Source organism: Diprion similis, chromosome 12, assembly GCF_021155765.1.
Source record: "Diprion similis isolate iyDipSimi1 chromosome 12, iyDipSimi1.1, whole genome shotgun sequence".
NCBI classification, from domain to species: domain Eukaryota; kingdom Metazoa; phylum Arthropoda; class Insecta; order Hymenoptera; family Diprionidae; genus Diprion; species Diprion similis.
The window spans coordinates 4432604-4452224 of NC_060116.1; the positions used below are offsets into that span (position 1 = coordinate 4432604).

A 19621-nucleotide genomic window follows, 5' to 3' on the forward strand; every position below is an offset into this window, starting at 1 on the left:
AAAAAAATTATCAGGATACGGAAGGCCCTTGAAAATCGTACCAACATGGAGGATGACCGCGTGTCTTTATTGGAACAACAACTGGCCCAGGCTAAACTGATTGCTGAAGAGGCTGATAAAAAATACGAAGAGGTGGGTCTTGGATACGAGAAAAAAAAAACAAACAATTAAACAAACAAACGAACAGAAAATGAAACACACAAAAAAAAAAAAAACATTACCGGTACATTTTTTCTTGTTTCTTTCGTTAGAGAGCTTTGATTTTCATCTAGTTTCATCGTTGATCTTACTTTTGCTACTTGTTTACGGTGCGATAGATTGAACAAAAAGTAAAAAAAAAAAAAAAAAAAAAAAAGCACGAAAAAAAGATTTTTGTACTCGAACGTAGTTGGAAATCAAGGCTGGCTAAACGTTTATCGCACAGGTGAAAAAGAAAAAAAAAAAAAAAAGGCGAAACGAATTTTCGAGGATGGCGGCGAGCTGAGCGGAAATATCTTCTCTCTATGTATAGATATGTATCGATATAATTATCATTTTTATAATTGTAAATTTTATTTTCCCATTCAATATGTATAAAGCGCCCGCAAGGTTCTTGAGAACCGCAGTTTGGCCGATGAGGAGCGTATGGACGCGCTTGAAAATCAACTCAAGGAGGCTAGATTCCTCGCTGAAGAAGCCGACAAGAAATACGATGAGGTTCGGGAACCAATCGCTACGCCAATCACTAGTGACTGCAGTGGTGGTTCTTAGCCGATATTAAAAGTGCCTAATAATAACCCCGTAATAACTTGCCTTGTGTTCGCTGTGTCTATATATATGGATTTTTTCTTGTTTTTTTTTTTGTTTTTTTCTTGTGGACAAAAAAAAGTTTTTTTTTTTTTATTTTTTTTTTATTTTTCATCTTCTTTAATTTACACTCTTTCGTTTAACGCGTCATCGTTTCGATTATGACGATGACGACGATGATAATGATGATGATGAAGATTGTCGATCGATTACATGCAGATCGTAATCGAATTTCGAAAGATATATATATATATATATATATCGTAATATTGGAAGTTGGCAAAATTTGACACGTGATAATAATTTCACCAAGAATTTATTACGTGCTTCGATGACTGAAACGTTACATATATATTATATATATGCGTATGATATATATATATATATGTATACATATATTTAACCAAGATTCGTATAACGATGACAACCGCGACGACGATGACGACGATACGTATAGTAATGAAAAGTTTTCCCTGTGTTGTATATTTGTTGCATACGATGATGATGATGATAATAATAATAATAATAATAATAATAATAATAATAATAATAATGATGATTATAGTAATAATAATGAATTGTGAATCTGTGCAGAAAATATGTGCGCGATTAATAATTTGTTATATATATATATATATAAATCTCAGGTGTGCCAAATATTAAATTAATATTATACGGGGATTCGAAACGTCGGTAACGAATCGAAGTGATGAGAAGAAGAAGAAGAAGAAAAAAAAAAAAAAAAAAACCGTGCAGCTTAGATATGTGTATTTTAAAAAAAAAAAACGTTCATTTCTTTCTGGATTTAGTGTTTTTTGAATTTCATTCTTCTCGTTATTAACAGAGAATCTTTTTAAATCAATCAATCTGAAGTTTTTTTATGTATGTTTTTTTTTTTTTTCTGTGTCTTAAACGAATTACAATTAATACTCGGTTCCGCTTGTTCGCCGATTATTATACCTTTTATGTATATCTATACTATACATAAAATCGTTATGACAACGCGGCTGTTGTTGTTGTAAAGTGATAATATTATATATGGGGGGGGGGGGGGGGGGGGGTGTGTCTGTCTGCGTGGATAAAATTATGTACATATTATAATATATATGTATATATACATAATCAACGATCGATAATCTCGCTAGTTAAATCACATATTTAAATAATTACGTAAAATTGTCAGAAAAATTTTGAAAAAAAAAAAAATAAAATAATTGGTGCTTTACTATACCGATCTAGCTATAAATATATTATACGTACGGATACGTATATATATGTATATATATAGTGGTAGAACGATAGCTGAAAAAAAAAAAAAAATAAATAAATAAATAAAACTAGTAATTTTTCAAATTATCTGACGCGTCACTATATAACTTGAATAAATAAATGATACAAATAATAACCCATGATAATACAACTAATTCATTACAATAACAGATAATAAAACTAAATCAATGATAATTGAATACTTATACAAATTTGTATATAATAATAGATGGTATATAGGGATGTTGGTATATATAAATAAAAAAAAAAAAAAAAAATGTTAATAATAATAATAGAAACTACAGCAATGGTAATAATGATTAAAATAATAATCATACTCTTATATTGATTTCCTAAAACCGACATCGGCTGCAGCTTCGCCATCTGTAATATCTTCAGAGCAATAATACATATAGATATAGTAAATATGTGTAAAAAAAAAAAAAAAAAAAAAAAAATTCATTGTCTCTGCCTATTGATAGACTAATGAATATGAAAATTTTTTGCCCCATTATTAGCGATACAAAATTGTCAAGTTATACATTTGAATTTTACATACTACAATATAATATAACGTACCTCGCAATCGTTGGAAATACGTATTTAATCAAGATTGTATATTATTTATTAATATACAGATGCATGAATATTTTTCAAAAAAAGTCACTACAAGGAAATTCGAACTCATGGAAAAACAACAACAACAACAATAACAACAGTAATAATAATAATAATGATAACAACAATAATAACTATTATAATGATATTGGAAAAATTTTTTAAACCAAGTAAACACAATATACATACCTACAGTGCTTCGTTAGTGTTCAATTTCGGGTGCGGATAAATAATTATGACGTGATTTTAAAATTTTATCTTCTTTCCATCTTGCCTTTAAGGTGACGCTAACCATCTTGTGTGAAACCAGTTGTTTAGATAAGTGCTCAATTTCTGCAATATGCAAGTTTTTTTCTGCGGTATTTTTATTTTTATTGTTTTTTTTTTTTTTTTTTTTCACTTTATTTTTGTCATGTTCGTTCCTCTATCTTTATCGACGCATCGAGATATATTTACATATTCACACGGTTTCGAGATCCAACGCCTAATGGAATCATTCGTTGTGTCATTGGGTGCTAAATACAGAGGCGAGTAATATATTGTATAATATATACGCATACAGAGCTATCATACTTGTATAGTATGTACAGAAGTAAATTCCTAACGAGATCGCATGATCCGTCGTCTGCTGAAATTTACTGACCAATTTACTGTTTCTAACCTAAAAAAATTTTGACAGTTGTTAATCGAGCACAGTTGTTGAAATTTTTGAGATTACGAACATGGCGGTGAATTGTTGTCAGAATTTACGATCTACGGTTGGTTGTCCTGGCTAACAACTGTTCTCAAATTGTAGCGCATGCGCATTGAATTTTTGCAGACGACGGATCATGCAGTCGTTAGGAATTCACTTAACAATTAAAAAGCATTGTTTTAACCGTAATGACAATGTTTTAATAAGCGATTGACGAGTCTCACGATAAATATTTATCATGTTCGCGCATACGCATCTAACTACAATAGTTGAAAAGTTGAAAAAAAATTGCGAAGCAATGAGAAAAGGATAAAAGGAATAACGAATCGTATATATATGACTAGGAAAAATTTTAAGTATTAGAGGTTGAATGAAAAAAATTATAGGTACAACAATTTTATCAAATCAAATAAACAAATTCGTTTCGGGTAAAGAGCAATTTTTCACGGGTTTATTTCGACTGTAACTTTCATTTACCATGTTTCAATATTCTTATCTATATATTGACTCACATCTTTGGATGATCAGTGATACACGTATATATATAGATTGCGTGAAAAGGATTTATGCAGAAAGCCTTATTGAAGCCGTAAAAATACGTCAACTAAAGCACAAAAAGCGTATATTTGGATAATTCGATATCGTGTTCTTGAACCGGAACAACAATTCCAGTAAACGAACAATAACGAAACAACATAGTTTTCGCCGTATAACGACCACAAATTAATATTTCTAATTAGAAAAAATGAAAAGAACAAACAAAAATAAATAATCATAGAAAGAAACAAACAATTATTATGCCGCAAGTGATTTTTAGATACGTTTTAAAGAATATATATATTTATACATTTTTTTTTTTTTTTTTTTTTTTTGAGTTGTAACAGTCGATTCATATATTCATATGTTACAACCAATAATAATAATAATGATGATAATAACATGCAGGTGGGTCATCGAAATATCATCGAGTGTTCGAGAATGCTTGCGAAATCGATTGTACATCGCATTATGATTATTATAGGTGGATTAATTGATGGAAATAATAACGCACAGTTTACCGTTATACATATATGTATAATATATACATATGATGTATAATCCATTAACTTTGTTTTTAAACATATCTAGTATAATATAGTAATTTTGCATGTAGATTGGAGTGTATTTCTAAGCTCGATAACGACTTAAAATTGTCCCTCGATTTTACATTCTTGTTGTTGCCCCCCCCCCTTCCCTCCACTCTGTTATTGAATTTTAATTAATTTTTTCTTCCCCACGCATCTGATGTTTCGAGAACTTTAACATTGTTATATATTTATTTTACGTCGTGAGATTACGTGAGTTTATTTTTCAATCAGATGCAGTTTTGAAATTTTTAGAGATTGCAGTGTGCGCTAACAGCAACAGATTTTTTTCCCCCTTACATATACGCATTGAAAATTTGTTGTGTTGATTATTACTAAAATATATTAATCACATTGTAATCGTTGATTGATATTATATATATATACACACACATGAGCTACGTTGTGTTTATCCGCACGTAAGAAAAGAGAGAGAGAAAAAAAAAAAATGACACAGAATATAAATTTAACTTCATACTTTATAATTAACGTATTCATATTCGCATTGTGTCGTAATGATTTTTGATTTGTTCTTTTTTTTTTTCTTTTACGTTCAAAAATTCTTTTCTTCTCGATACGCACGACGTTGGCTGCAAATCGTCGGGAAACCGTCTTGTCTACTATTAGAAGCGTAACAAAAGATTAGGTGAGAAAAAAAAAAAAAAAATTAATCGAAATCGAGTGAATTAATTAGTCACCGGTGACGAAATGTTTGAAAAGAAGAAGAAAAAAAAAAAAAAAAGAAGCAAAGAAACAAACGGTAAAGAAATTTAATCCGTATAGAAAGTATTTTCATTTCTCGAAATAGTATTTTTTTTTTTCTATTCAAAATTCGTATAAATTCGTTTCAAAATTTTTATCCGAATCATTACAACAATGACTCTTATAATTACCTAAATATACGTAATACGCAATATCATTGATAAGAAATATTTTCTAATTGTTTGAAAAATCTGCTTATACATAATTTTTTTCCACAGACAAGACAAGACGACTTTTCGACGAATTAAAACGATTTCATATACACGAGATTAATTCTCTTTGTGTGAAAAAAAAAAAAAAAAAAAACCCTAAATAATTTCGATTTTTTTTTTTTTTTTAATTTTTTTATTTTCATCGTTTTTTTTTTCCCCCAAATCATTTTGTTCCAACACCCACGAATTCGGGTTATGAAAATAAAAATGGCCGTTGATCGCACACAGGTCGCCCGTAAATTGGCCATGGTTGAGGCCGATCTTGAGCGTGCCGAAGAACGTGCCGAGGCTGGAGAGTCGTAAGCATATTTCTGTCTCTCTCTATCGCTCCTCCCCACTCCCAAAGAAAAAAAAAAAAAAGAATAATTTTTTTCGTCCTACGATTAGACGGAGAGCGTCGGTTTTCCAAAATTGTGTGCTCGCCCACCGCGTGAAGTTTGCATTTGTTTGTTTCTTGACGGTTTTTTTTTTCTCCAATTTGCATCATTATCGCTATATTTGTTCCCCCCATCATGTTTTTTATTTTTTTTTTCTTCTGTTTTTGTTTTATTGTTAGAGATTTTTTTTTAGTTGTACGATCTTAACGTTCGATTAGTCGTTTAATATGTATATTTTTATTTACTCACAATTTTTCCTAGCTGTTTTTATTTATTATACATATATGACATTTTTCGTAATCGTGAATCGATCGGACGGCTGTTCAATTTCAATTTATTATACGGTAAATTTTGTTTCAAGTTTATACACGTGGAATATGAGATTTCCTTTTTTTTTTTTTTTTTTTTTTTCCTTTTTTGTCCGTTTCTGAAAAAATTTCATCACGACAAAAATTATGCGATGTCTTACACTATTACGCACTCGAGAAATGTCATTCTTGTGTATTATTAATTGCAGATTTTTATTGTATCGTAAATACTAATGCGTTAGATGTTATATTTATTATTGATGTACGATTGTTAAATATAAGACAGAGAAACGATGGTCCAGGCGACAGGATGGCGGAGGAGAACAACGAAAGCTGGATCGAGCTGCTCCAGAGGACAAAACGAATTTTATTTTCACTCACGCAGTTAATCAGCTTTTTACTTTTAAAATATTCTTTTTATTTATTTTTTTCTGCACAATGTTGAAAAGTTTTTGTGTACGTGAAACAGAATCTCACGAAATTTCCTTGCTGCAAATTAACGATACGAATTGTGTTGAAAAAAAAGAAAAAAAAAAACTTTATTTCAATTCATTCGTTACACACATTTTTCCTTGCTTTGAGAATCAATAATTCAACTTTAAAAATTACCCAAGTTTTACACGAAATTTTTCAACTTTGTTGCTCGTCACAATTTTTTGCACGACACCTAACAATAATTTGTTGTGAAAAATTATCAACGCCCTTCCCTTGAAAGAAAAAAAACCCTAAAGAAGTTAAAAAAAGATTATGTTTTTGTTTGGCATGACACGTGTGGCTGTTTTAATATAGGTCGCCAGGAAGCTAGTCATGATGGAACAGGATCTCGAACGTGCCGAGGAAAAGGCTGAGCTATCCGAGTCGTAAGTAGATCGTTCAGCTTGCATGAAATTTAAAAGAAAAGCTTCCGCAAATTACACGTCTCTCGTCTACCGTATAGGTTTTAGAATTTAATTATTCTTTTGTCCCTGTGAAAAAGAAAATGAAAAAATGAAAAAAAAAATTCTTATCCCTGAAGCGAAAGCTTCTTCAGATTTCTTAATCATGTAACAATCTGCAACGAACATTTTGACGTTATATTTTGTATTTGAAACAGAAACAATTTTTTTTTTTTACAAAGATAAGAGATAAAAAGATTGGAATTTAATCGACAAAAAAAAAAAAATGCATTAATAATTTGAAGTAGAAATCAATCATATTCGTTTCATATATGTTTATTGTAATCGTTTTAAAACAGCGTTATTGTATTGCTATTCCTCCCATTATTTAAATTCTGCTTTCCTCGAAGCGTTTAGAAAATCATAATAATAATAATAATATCAGCGTTCAAAGATGAAGTTTGATATTTGCCGTCGGCTGAAGTGAAATCGATCTTTGCCGCAATAAGGAAGATAGCTAACTATACGTTATATATTTATATTCATTCGCATTGCGTCAAACTGTTCGTTACAATCCGTCGTCGTGCGGATATCAGTAGGCAACATATTGATTTATGTAACACATGATCGAAGCGATAGCGAGTTTAAACCGATTGCTCAATTGTTAAATGTTGCCGATTTTACTTTTGCAGAAAGATCGTCGAGTTGGAGGAAGAACTTCGCGTTGTTGGCAACAACCTGAAGTCCCTCGAAGTATCCGAAGAAAAGGTAAGAGAAACGACGTCCGATTTTATTATTATACTTATTCATTACCCATAATTCAATTGAAAATATATATATATATATATATCACGCCGTTTTTTGTTTCTTTATCAATTGAACAGGAAAAGAAAAAAATCGACTAGTCGTGTAATTTGATTTCTTTCGATTCGTATTTTCTACTTATCTCTTGAGATTTGTAGGTGTGGAAAGGTGATTCATTGCTTCTTGATTTTCAAGTGGTAAATGAGTCATCATCTGTGTAACAAAGCCGAGTTTTCGTGACTTTATAAAGTATTATATATGATATAACCGTTTTTGTCAATTTTATCACGGAACAACTATATTCTCCAGTTTTAAAATCCCGTTTATTATAATAATATGTTTGATGAAGGATCGTATACGCTAATCGATTACCATGTATTAGGCAAACCAACGCGAGGAGGAGTACAAAAACCAGATTAAGACCTTGACGACCCGTCTAAAGGAGGTAGACTTTCGATAGATCGTTTTTGAATTTATTGACTTCAGTTTTATTGGCGTTTGACATTAACCGATCCGTGCAGTGTGAACTATACACTATCATAATCCGATTGATATGAATATAACGATGAAAGTTGGACGCTTGAGAATCTATATAGAAATTGCTTCTCATCTGCTGTTTTGTGTGATATATATGAAGAAGAATATCGTTCTGAATACTCTCAAGCGTGTAATATTTCTTTTTGTCAATGAATATTGTGCAGAAGATGTTCGGCATGTATAAATTGATGTTATCACTTGAAAAATTAACCCTAAAGTTCGTTGCGTTTGTTTTCTTTGTTTTTGGTGTGTTTTAACTAAAAAACCAGGCGACACAGAGGGAGGAAACGTTTGAGGGACAAGTCAAGATATTGGACAGCCAACTCAAAGAGGTGAGAATCGCGGTTTATTCTTTTCAGAACTTATTCTTTATCCACTTTGCAAGGGGATAACGATGATAATAGTGGTGGTGGTGGTGGTGGTGGTGGTGGTGGTGGAGATTTTCCTCGCACTCTCTCCTGTTATTGATAGTTAAATTCATTTCACACTTTTCTTTAATCTTATTTTCGAAGTCACCCAAAAGTTAATTTTCAAATTTAAATATCGTTTAAGATTGTCAATTCATTATACCTCCCCCCTCTTCTGTTTACAACCCAATTTTGCACATCACGATCCGAATCAGCAAGGTAATAAAACAGTTATTTTTCATGTATTGCGCAAATAATTGAATTCATTCATCAATTTACAACTAATGTAGAATATTAATAATTTTTTTTTTTATTCTTTAACCTTATCTGCCTGTGACGATTAACAATTAATTAGTACATTTACCATATATATGTGATATAAGCTTTGGATTGTTGTTGTTTTTATTATTAACAACAATTGATTGAATATAATTATGTATTATATACACGACGTTAAAAATCTGTTGCTAATCGCTGTGCAAATTTAATAATTTAAGAAAAAAAAAAAAAAAAAAAAAAGAAAGAAATATCTTTGTTTCATATCATTTTACTATGATTATATTTCTTCATTGATTTCTATAATTTTTAGCGTATAAACGCATATCGTTTCGGTTTCAATTCGATGCAATTCATGCTATTAGACGATTCGACGTACACGAATTTTAACGTCGGAGTGAATATTAACGGTTTTAAACGTGTGTTTCATTATATTTTGTTTTTTCATTTCACAGGCTGAGGCTCGCGCTGAATTTGCCGAGAGGTCTGTGCAAAAGTTGCAGAAGGAGGTCGACAGGCTCGAGGGTTTGTATTTATTTTTAAATAATCTTTTCGCGGTTAGTTCGTCGCTCAACCTTTTTCATCCTCCTTTACCTTCTTCGAACGATTGTTGTCCCCCCCCCCCCCTTTTACAAAACATTCTCACGTAACTTTTAGACTTGAATTCAGACATCCGTTAATAGCGGAACAACGATCTTAACTCGTTTCACTTTATTTCGTTTTTTTTTTTTCTTTTAACTTCCATTCTCCCCAAAGTTTCACAGTTATTCAACTGTATACATGTAACGTGTTTTGATTAAATATGCAGAGCGAATGCGTACAAGATTACGCAACAAGTTTTTATTTTCTATTACTTTTTTTTTTTCCCCCCTTCCCAACTTTTTGGATACTTGTTCGAATATTATGTTTGATTACAATACCTAATCCTAAAATCGTTCTAGGATTGTGACAACTTTTTTTATTCCTCAATCCTCAGTTTCTAACAGGTCCAATACTTGAATTTGTAAACTTAATAGATCCACGTTTCGTTTAAGGGCATCGGATGAAACAGCAGATTAGCTTTCATTTTCACGTAATGCATTTTTTTCATTTCTGAACTTATCGTAATAACCCCCCCCCCCCCCCCCCCCCCCCCAGGGGGTAATACAGATTTCGAACGAGTACAAGAAGTTTAGAGAAAAAAAAAAGAAAAAGTTTTTAGTTCTACTAATATTCCGCGCAAAGCTGTTGCATCGACGACGCCCTTAAAAATTGTTTGAAAAGAATATGTAACGACGTTTATCGTCGAAACTTGTGTGCCATGTGTTGAAGATAAAAACATGATAACAAAGCGTTTTCAGGTTTTGATATTGTAGATCTAATTCACGTATACATGACGGCAACGAAGCGGCGTTGAGTAGAAAAAAAAAAAGAAAGAAAGAAAGAAATTAAAATCGATAACAATGCGTTTGAAGAGTGTTGTCGTTGTTTTTTAATTTGTTTGTTTGTTTGTTTGAGAATTGGTTGATTTTAACAAGTAACATTTACAGACGACCTAGTTGCCGAGAGGGAGAAAAATAAATTGCTTCAAGAGGAGATGGAGTCGACGCTGCATGACATCCAGAACATGTAGAACATGTTGCACACTTTTGTGGACAAAATTTACACGCATACACTTACATACACATACACAAAGAAAGAGAAAGAAAAAGAAAAAGAAAATGAAAAAGAAATAATTAATAATAATTAAAGTAATAGATATACGCGCTTGTTTGTTTGGTGCACGCCTAACGTAACACAACAACAATACATATATATGTATATATAATGTATGTATATATGTGTTGAAAGAAAAAAGACAAAATTGAAAAAAGAAAGACAGAAGGAAATACAGTGTCCTTATATTTAAATAGGGTTAAGGCCAATTTTTTCGAGCAGGAGATAAGGCAGATTACGATATACAAGTATTTATATCGAAGCTAAACTTTTATCGCGTGTCTTTCCAGTTTTCAATACTGCACATTCATTAATATTACGTATAGTAGAACCGTTTAACTGCCCTGACGCACATGTCGAAACGAGTCTCTTTAATCCTTTGCCTTTTTCCTGGCGAATATCGAATTTTCGTCATTCCATTCGCGTCTTATCGCAATTGACATTCCGTTAAAAAATTGTTGTATTTGTCAAAGAGAATTCGATTCGCCTTGTCCTCTTAATTTGAAAAAACCGTTTGTTTTCGTCGGTGAATATTTTGCATGTAAAAGTTATGTGAAGGCAAATAGCTTGATGCGAATTATCTTTCTTTTTTTCCTTTTTTTTTTTTATCCAACACGCGTCAGCATCGCAAAAATTTTTTATAACGAAATTGCTAAAAGAATCGACACCCGATTTAAGAATTCTACATTTTTGCCGTAATTGAAAACAAACGGTTCTCCATCATCCGAAGACTGAGGAAGGTTTAGAAAGTACGCGTCGTGTATTCCTCTCCTCTAATTGACAGCAATAAGCATGTATGTAGGTATAGACTATATTATAAAATATATAGATAATGTCTTCTATATTTAGTAGCCTTTTCTTTGTTGCTCCATGCAGTATTTTCTTACGTCTTATTACTCTAAATTATCAAGCCGCGTTCAACTCGTTTTTTTTTCTGGTTTATCCTAATTATACACGGATCCCCCCCCCCCCCCCCCCCCAAAATAAATAAATAAATAAATAAAGTAAATAAAGAACTCGGGCTATTCTCCATGTATAGCATATGATACCTGCATTTATCGCGATTCATCAATATTTAACATCTCAACAATTCAACCATCTTTCAATTATCACGTTCGTCTGTATAAATATATATTCTACTCACGCGTAATCAGAGAGAGAGAGAGAGAGAGAGAGAGAGGTAAAAAAGAAAAATAATAATAAATACTTTCCTCTGATTCTTCTTTCCCTGTCCTCGTCGTTGTCGTCGTCGTCGTCGTCGTTGTTTTTTTTTTTTTTTTTTTCTTTCCTTTAAACTTTTTCTCTACGCAAATTTTTTCTTGAAATTGAATTGATGTAACGATAAATTATACGAAATTGAATCGGGGAAAGGGGGAAGAAAAAGAAAAAAAAAAAAAAAAAAAACTTCCATTCAATTCAAAAAAAATTCTACCGGATTCGTGAAATATATTATATTATTATCATGTTACATATATATATATATATATATATATATATATATATATATATATATATATATATATATATATATATATATATATATATATATATATATATATATATATATATATATATAACATTATATATATATATATAGAGACTCGGGGTCTCGCGTTTTTCGCGTACACTGGAACACGAATAGGTATATAAAAATTTTCAGTGAACGCTTAAAGTTCATTCGAGATAAACTCGAGTTAAAAGTTTATCATTTATAGATGTATGGAAGAAAAATAATAACAAATAATTGACAATGAAACAACAATAATAAGTACATTATTTTAAGAATTATAATAAAAATAATAATTAAATCAATATAGATAAAATTTTATTTATATAATCTATTCTTTATATTCGTGCGAAAAGAATTGTGGTTTTTTTTTTTTTTTTTTTTTTTTTTTTGTACGCTCCGCGGTTATATACATATATGTATAAACACAGACGCACCCACACACACACACATATACAACATGTATGCAAATAATACATACGTTTAGGAGGTGTATCGATTTTTCTTCGGGTTACAAATCAAATGTTTCACACCCGGTGTTGTTGTTGTTGTTGTTGTTGTTGGTTTTTTTTTTCCCCCACTTTTCCTTATATTATATACATGTATATATATATATATATATATATATATATCCGGCTGTGCTTCTGCTAAATCGAGAGGGAAAAGTGTAGTGAATTTTGAAAGTTTTTTTTCTTTTTCATTTTGCTATACATACGTATGAGTTGAAATATTTTTTAATCAACTTTCACGTCAGCATTTTACTAAAAGAAAGTTATCGCACGGTTCGTTACTTGTGAAATTGAGTTTTTTAATTTTTTTTTTTTTTTTTTTTTTTATATGTCGTTTTTCAAGAATAGATTTTCCATATCTAATCGACAAAAAAAATAAATAAATAAATAAATAAATACATATATGTATATAAAAATGCACCTAAAATATATACATGTATATATGTATATGTTCCCGTAATCATTCCGATCTCCCGTTATTATTATTCCGCGACGATATAAATTCGATACAAAATGGACAATGTATTTTCCCTGTGCAAGTTTTTAGACATTTCACGCTGTTATTATTATTCTATATATCTTTAGATAAACGATTGTTTTCTTTTTTTCCTATTCTTGAAAATCCTGAAATCTAAAACGAGAGTAAAAGAAAAATGAATTAAAAAAAAAGTAAAATTATAAAAGTATAAAATCATACTTGATTTATTAGTCTATTAATTTACTTAATATTAATTCAAATGATAATAATGATAATAATAAAAACTAATATTATTGTAATAATTATATTGCTATTATAATTATAAAACTGTTTATAATATATATTTTCATTTTGAAAAACCTGAGTGTGTCGTACCGTTTTATTTTGTTTTCTTATTTCATAACTAATATGTATTTTATGTTTATTATCCTTAGTTTTATTTTTTTTTTCCTACACTTTATTCATTTTTTTCCCCCTTATAGTGTAGTCACTATCAGTTATCAATATTGTGTAATTGTCAAGTGTTGTTTTATTTTTTTACTTATTTTTTTTTTTCTTACAATTCCTCTAACAACATTGCATGGATCGTGGCTTTTATAAAATGGATTAGAATCCACAGCCATGGCTAATAGTAAGTATTGAATTTTTATTTTTTTTCCTCAAGCTTTGCAATATTCGTTACAATAATGATGATACCGTTCTATATTTATTTTTTATTTTCACATCATTCCCCTTTTTTTACTCGAAGAACCTATAATCACGCTATCAATGCACCATTTTTCTGCCTTTCGTTGCGTTCGCTTGATTTTCAAGTTACGTTCCTGATTATATGAAATTATATCAAATACCTGTAAAATGAAGAAAGAAAGAAGATGATTCGTCGAATCTTATTATCCCAAATTAACTGTACTTTGCTTTTGAATGATTCGCTAAAAAATACTTTGCAGACGAGATGGTGGTGGAGAAGGAGAAATACAAAGAAATTGGAGACGGCCTGGATATGGCGTTCCAAGAACTCTACGGCGTTTGAGATCGGCAGCTCGAATAACGCTTCTAAAACATATTTATATATATATATATATATAGATTGTTTTTTCATCATTTTTTTTTCTCTTAGTTTGAATTTTTTTTTTTTTTTCTACGCTTTGCCTTCTAACACACATTTAACGCGTAAGTTGTAACGCTTCATCTATAATCCACGCTTTATCTCCCCTGATTTTCATCCTTATCATTAAAATATTTTTCATATATCTATTGTACAAAAGTTTCTTTCTCTAAGTTCATACTTTAGAACGTAATGTTAAAACGTTGCGTGGAATCTCTTTTGAAATTATTATTATTATTATTATTATTATTATTATTGTGATAATATTAATGAAGTTAGTCGATAATACGAATTTGATTTTGAAAAGAGATTCTACGACTACGTGTTTTCTTTCTTTATATCAAATATTTTTTTGGGTAAACTTTTGGCTTCCGGTGGTGATGGGCTTGATTGTAAACTATGAACAATTTTCTTGCAGACGAACTCGTCCACGAGAAGGAGAAATACAAATACATCTGCGACGACCTGGACCTCACCTTCACCGAGTTGGTCGGTTAAACAAAAAGCGCATGCAGTTATATTTGTTTCAAACCTTCGACATACAGAATTTGTCAAAATCAGAAACAAAAGAACAAAAATATCATGTATACATACACGCACACATACACCTACACAAAAACAAGAAAAAGAAAAAAACTGTCTTATTATACGTTCAACTTACAATTACTTGTATTATTATAATATAATTATTAAAATTAATATATTATAAAAACTATGTTGTTCTAAGATGGTATCGTTATTTATTGCTTTCGTTTTCAATCAATTCTCTCTTCAGTCATATCGCTCAAATCGCCCGATTACGCATCATCGTTTCTTCGTTGTATCAATAGACAGAAATCGAAATAAGTAAAACCTATTCTTTACTTTTGAATTCCTGTTAAAAATTTCGATTCTTTTATCGGCACCGCGACGAAACGATTGCGTTTTAATATTTTTGTGCACGCTTTGGTAATCGTTCAATTATATTTCATCACTTTCTTTCTAATATCGAACACACTAATAATTACTTTTACCTTAACAGGGTCCAACTCACCTGTAATCAACCTGACTTCATAACTCTTCTGTGTAAACAAATAATCCTGTACTAATTTCTCATTTCCTGTTTTACAGCTTATCAGCAGCTAAACCGGTACATTGAAGCCATAATTTGAGAACTTTGCGATTATCCTGAAAGTCAGAATGATAATTGCAACGTTATAGATTACATAAAAAAAAAAAATAAATAAATAAATAAATAAAAACAAAAAAATTCCTGAAATTAATCGCGAAAATATTCACGTCATTGCGACTTTCAGGATTACCCGAATAATATGTGAATAAAATTTTTAATCTTTTCCACTCAAGGCTGACAAATATTTCAAAAAAATTCTGTGTCCGTAATAATATGCATGTTGAATAAATAACCTCGTTAATATTTCGATGATAAATGCTTATGCTTGTGTTTGTGTATTAACAGTACTAACCACCAAATCACTAACTGTCGTACCCGCTGATTTTTTAAATTGCAGATGAACTGCTCAACGAAAGAAGCAAGTACAAGGCGATTGCCGACGAGATGGACCAAACGATTGCTGATCTGGCGGGTTATTAGTTGTAAAATTTCTATACGATTTAAACGGTCCAGCGATTATGTAGATTGTAATTAAAGACGTAATGTATGAATCCATTATCACACTGCCACATGCTGGTCGCATAATTCTTTATGTACCTAATTCGCTGATCGTTGTATCTATATGATGGATATAGCTGATGCGGAACAGACCGAGGTATGACAAAAATAAAACACATACACAAACATTTCCAGAAAAGAAAGATATAAATAAATAAGAAAAAACAAAAAACAAAAGAAACATCACGAATTAAATAAGCAAGTAAAAAGTGTTCGTGCCGTTTGCGTATTATTATTATTATAAAATATGATTTTGTCAGCTCTGTACCACATATTACGTACAGAAAATTTGGGCTTGATCGGATATCGTTGATGTATATATAATATTATAATATTATGGTACTGAAAAAATAATTGGGAATTTGAATTTTGAAATTGATAATATTTCCCATAATTATCGCTATAGTCTGCACTGGGAGTTGTTTAATTATACATTATATGCGCTATTTGTAAAGTTATTTTCTGGCAAGGGCCTCAAACTGTACAGTTAATATTTTTCAAATCACTACTTTACTTGTTAAAGTAAAACCCCGCGACCCTTTCGCAACGTCATTGACATTTACTTCCAATTGCTTGTATAGGTATTCAGCTTATCTAACACGTGTACGGGTTTTCGAAAGCGCAAATTTAATTACTTGGGCAATAATTCGGTGAACGAATTAAAAGTAGAAGAAAAAAAACGACAAATTAAAAAGAAATAAAACGAAGAGACAAAAAAAAAAAAATTAGGGGAGTGTAAGCTTAATTATATAATAATACACATACAACTGAGTACAAAATTTATATCTGTGGCGAAACGACTCGACTTTAAACCCTATTCTAATCAAAATGAACATTGAATGTCTCGAGTGATGACGGTCTCACTTTTTTATGTAATAAAAGGAAAAAAAAAAATATATATATATATATATATATATATATATATATAGCTGCCTTGTACTGCAAGTATGATTGTTATTTGATCGCATTGGATTTTTTTCTTTATGAAATAAATATTCCTACGATATAAAATTAATACGCTACAGTTTGAAGTCCTTTCTGTTATTATATATAGTGTGGACTGAAGTAATACTTGTCTTGCGAATGTGGTAGGTATGCCGGTATATTCATTCATTCTGATCATCATTTTGTGCCTAGAAGTTAGAACATTCATGTTCTATAAACGGTTTTCGATTAACTTTCATAATTACTGTTATTTTCATCAAGCACTAGGGTTGAATAGACGTTGCAAAATTGAAAAAGAATTGAAGTGTGATAATAAAAACTAAATAAAGGCCAAATTTGTTGGACAATATTCTGATTTAGTTATTCAACTTTTGATTATTTGACCTAGAATTTATGTGATCTAAAACCGTCACACGTACGCTTACACGTGTATTTATATTAAAAATTGAAGGGTCATTTATTTTCTGTTCCTCAATAATAAACAATAATAAAACAACGAAGAGCACGTAATAAATCTAAAGAATTATAGCATCGCTTATTGTTAGGTACACTTTCACCGAATTCCAAGGGTCAGTTTTGTGGCTTTTTTGACGTGCTACTTACTGCAGCTATACTGAATTTACTCATTTCAACATTGAGAAACGACGGATAAAATAAAGGAAGAAAGAAATCGTTGCAATCGTGTTGAATGTAGGTTGAAAAAAATAAAAATAAAATGAATAAATAAAAGAATGGGTTTTGTAGGTTACTTAATCTAAGTGAAAAAATTGGCATTCAGAATAAAGTTTATATTTCCTCCGTTTTTTATTCGTTAGTTCGGTAATGCGAGTAAATATTCGAATAAATATCGGAGAAATTTGTAACATTTATTTTGGGAAACTATGCAAGCGTCGTGAATAGTAAAGAATAACGTGTGGAAAGAAATTACGCAGCATCTTGAGCTGTATAATCTGAAACAGTTTATAACTGGGAAGATTTGTTGCGTAACTGCGATCTTTAGCTTTAGCTTTTACATGCATTACATACATGACATGCATTACATAGCTTTGCCGCACATATGTGAAAAGAGAATCTATATTTTGTCATTGTTACAGACAATCTTACAATTGCACTTACATAAACTTTGTTACACACGTCAACATATAATAGCTTGTAGATATTCCTATTTAGCGTTGCAAAAATACGTCATTATAAAGCATGATTTGATATACTTAGCGATAATGATCTATACATATAAGGTAAAACCATACGAATTATGAGAAAATTGTCTTCATCACCAGCTGAGAACGCCCTAATTTTTATACCGGTTTTTCACTGCACATGTGTATAATAATAATAATAATAATAATTGGACGTGTGGTGGATTTACATGTTGTACACTTTATCGGAAAAGCGATAAAAGGGAAGGAGAAATTGATACGAGCGAAAGTGAATTAGGCGACGGATGATGTTTTTGTATTTTCAAAAGTTTGCTGCGGTAAATCGAAAAGATTCGCATTAAAATTGCAATCAGAAATTGCACGCTGTACAAGCTTACTATACCGATTTTTTCGTGCAGGCTATTTCGCGAAAATAATATATATATATATATAGCATATATTGTATTCTGATTATTCTTAAATGATCCATTGTTCAAATTCTTGCGGTTTGTACATCCGCACGAGTCGAGGCTAATTAGATTATACATTTGAATACTTCGATTACTACGTGCTTCGGAAGACTCCGTCGTTAGGCGATTGACAACTTTTTCCCACCTTTAGAATTTCATGCTTATTGTCATAATTTCATTTCCATTGTTATTTTATCATTGTTATGCCGTTATTGATTTTGATAAAGAACTATAAGCGAAGTTATTATCGTCATCGGTAATTCACATGATTCAATCTCGCAAGCCTTGGCTCGTGCTAATAGTTAGACGGACGTAACAATTATTCATAGTAATAAATTGAGATGGATATAAAAAAAAGACAACTAAAAAACGTACGAGGCGTTAGCCCGATGTCTAAAAGACGAAATATACTTTTTTCATTGACAATCTGCTCGAGTAATGAACATTTAATTAATTAACCTGATCCCTGTTCCCGTTCAATTCTTCCTGTAAGGTTTATCCTGTCACTATTACGGCGATAGGAATTAATTTTTCTTGCGACACTCACATATTTTCTCCATAAAATGCGATTGGGTTAATTTATCGTAATTATAAAAAGAAATTTGGATACCTTTTGTTGGAATTATTCTGTTAGTTTCTTAGTAAGTAATTTCAGTGAAATTTAGTCATAGTTTACAAATAACTGTAGTGAATCAATGTTTCTTGAGTTTTGTATTCTACGGGTCAAAATTATTCAATTCAAAAGCGAAATATTTTCTTAACTTTGTAGGAATAATTTTTTAACAAAGCCGTCTTGATCATCCTTGTTTCAGAGAATTTATTATCTTTATTCAAGATATCACCTTTTCAGCAAGTTGACTAAAATTTAACGCATCTTGAAGATGAAGTAGCGTTTTAGGTATCGCGTGAATGAATAAAACATATTAAATAATTGCCGCTATATCGTCATATTACGATTTGTGCAGTTTTTACGTATCTCATACATATTTACCACAGTATAAATAAATCTCCAGCGGTTGTTTCTTCTGCTTCCTATTCTTGGGATACGTGAATTT

At 30.7% G+C, this 19621-nt stretch overlaps 1 protein-coding gene across 17 annotated transcripts in view; it reads left to right on the plus strand.

The window, feature by feature from the left end:
• LOC124413191 (tropomyosin Per a 7.0102) overlaps window positions 1-16146 on the plus strand; it is a 38645-nt gene extending 22499 nt beyond the window's left edge. For 3 of the 17 annotated variants that reach the window (XM_046893612.1, XM_046893606.1, XM_046893616.1), the window contains 6 exons: window positions 15-132; window positions 6940-7010; window positions 7718-7793; window positions 8212-8274; window positions 9505-9574; window positions 10579-11705. In XM_046893612.1, the coding sequence (XP_046749568.1) occupies window positions 15-132; window positions 6940-7010; window positions 7718-7793; window positions 8212-8274; window positions 9505-9574; window positions 10579-10661 (481 nt within the window). In that variant the 3' untranslated portion in view covers window positions 10662-11705. Of the gene's footprint in view, window positions 1-14; window positions 133-578; window positions 697-5693; window positions 5765-6939; window positions 7011-7717; window positions 7794-8211; window positions 8295-8635; window positions 8699-9467; window positions 9473-9504; window positions 9575-10578; window positions 11706-12908; window positions 12923-14761; window positions 15070-15851 lie in introns of those variants that run through there. The other 14 variants (XM_046893613.1, XM_046893607.1, XM_046893617.1 and 11 more) reach the window with 8 other exon arrangements.
• Window positions 16147-19621: the final 3475 nt, after the last annotated feature.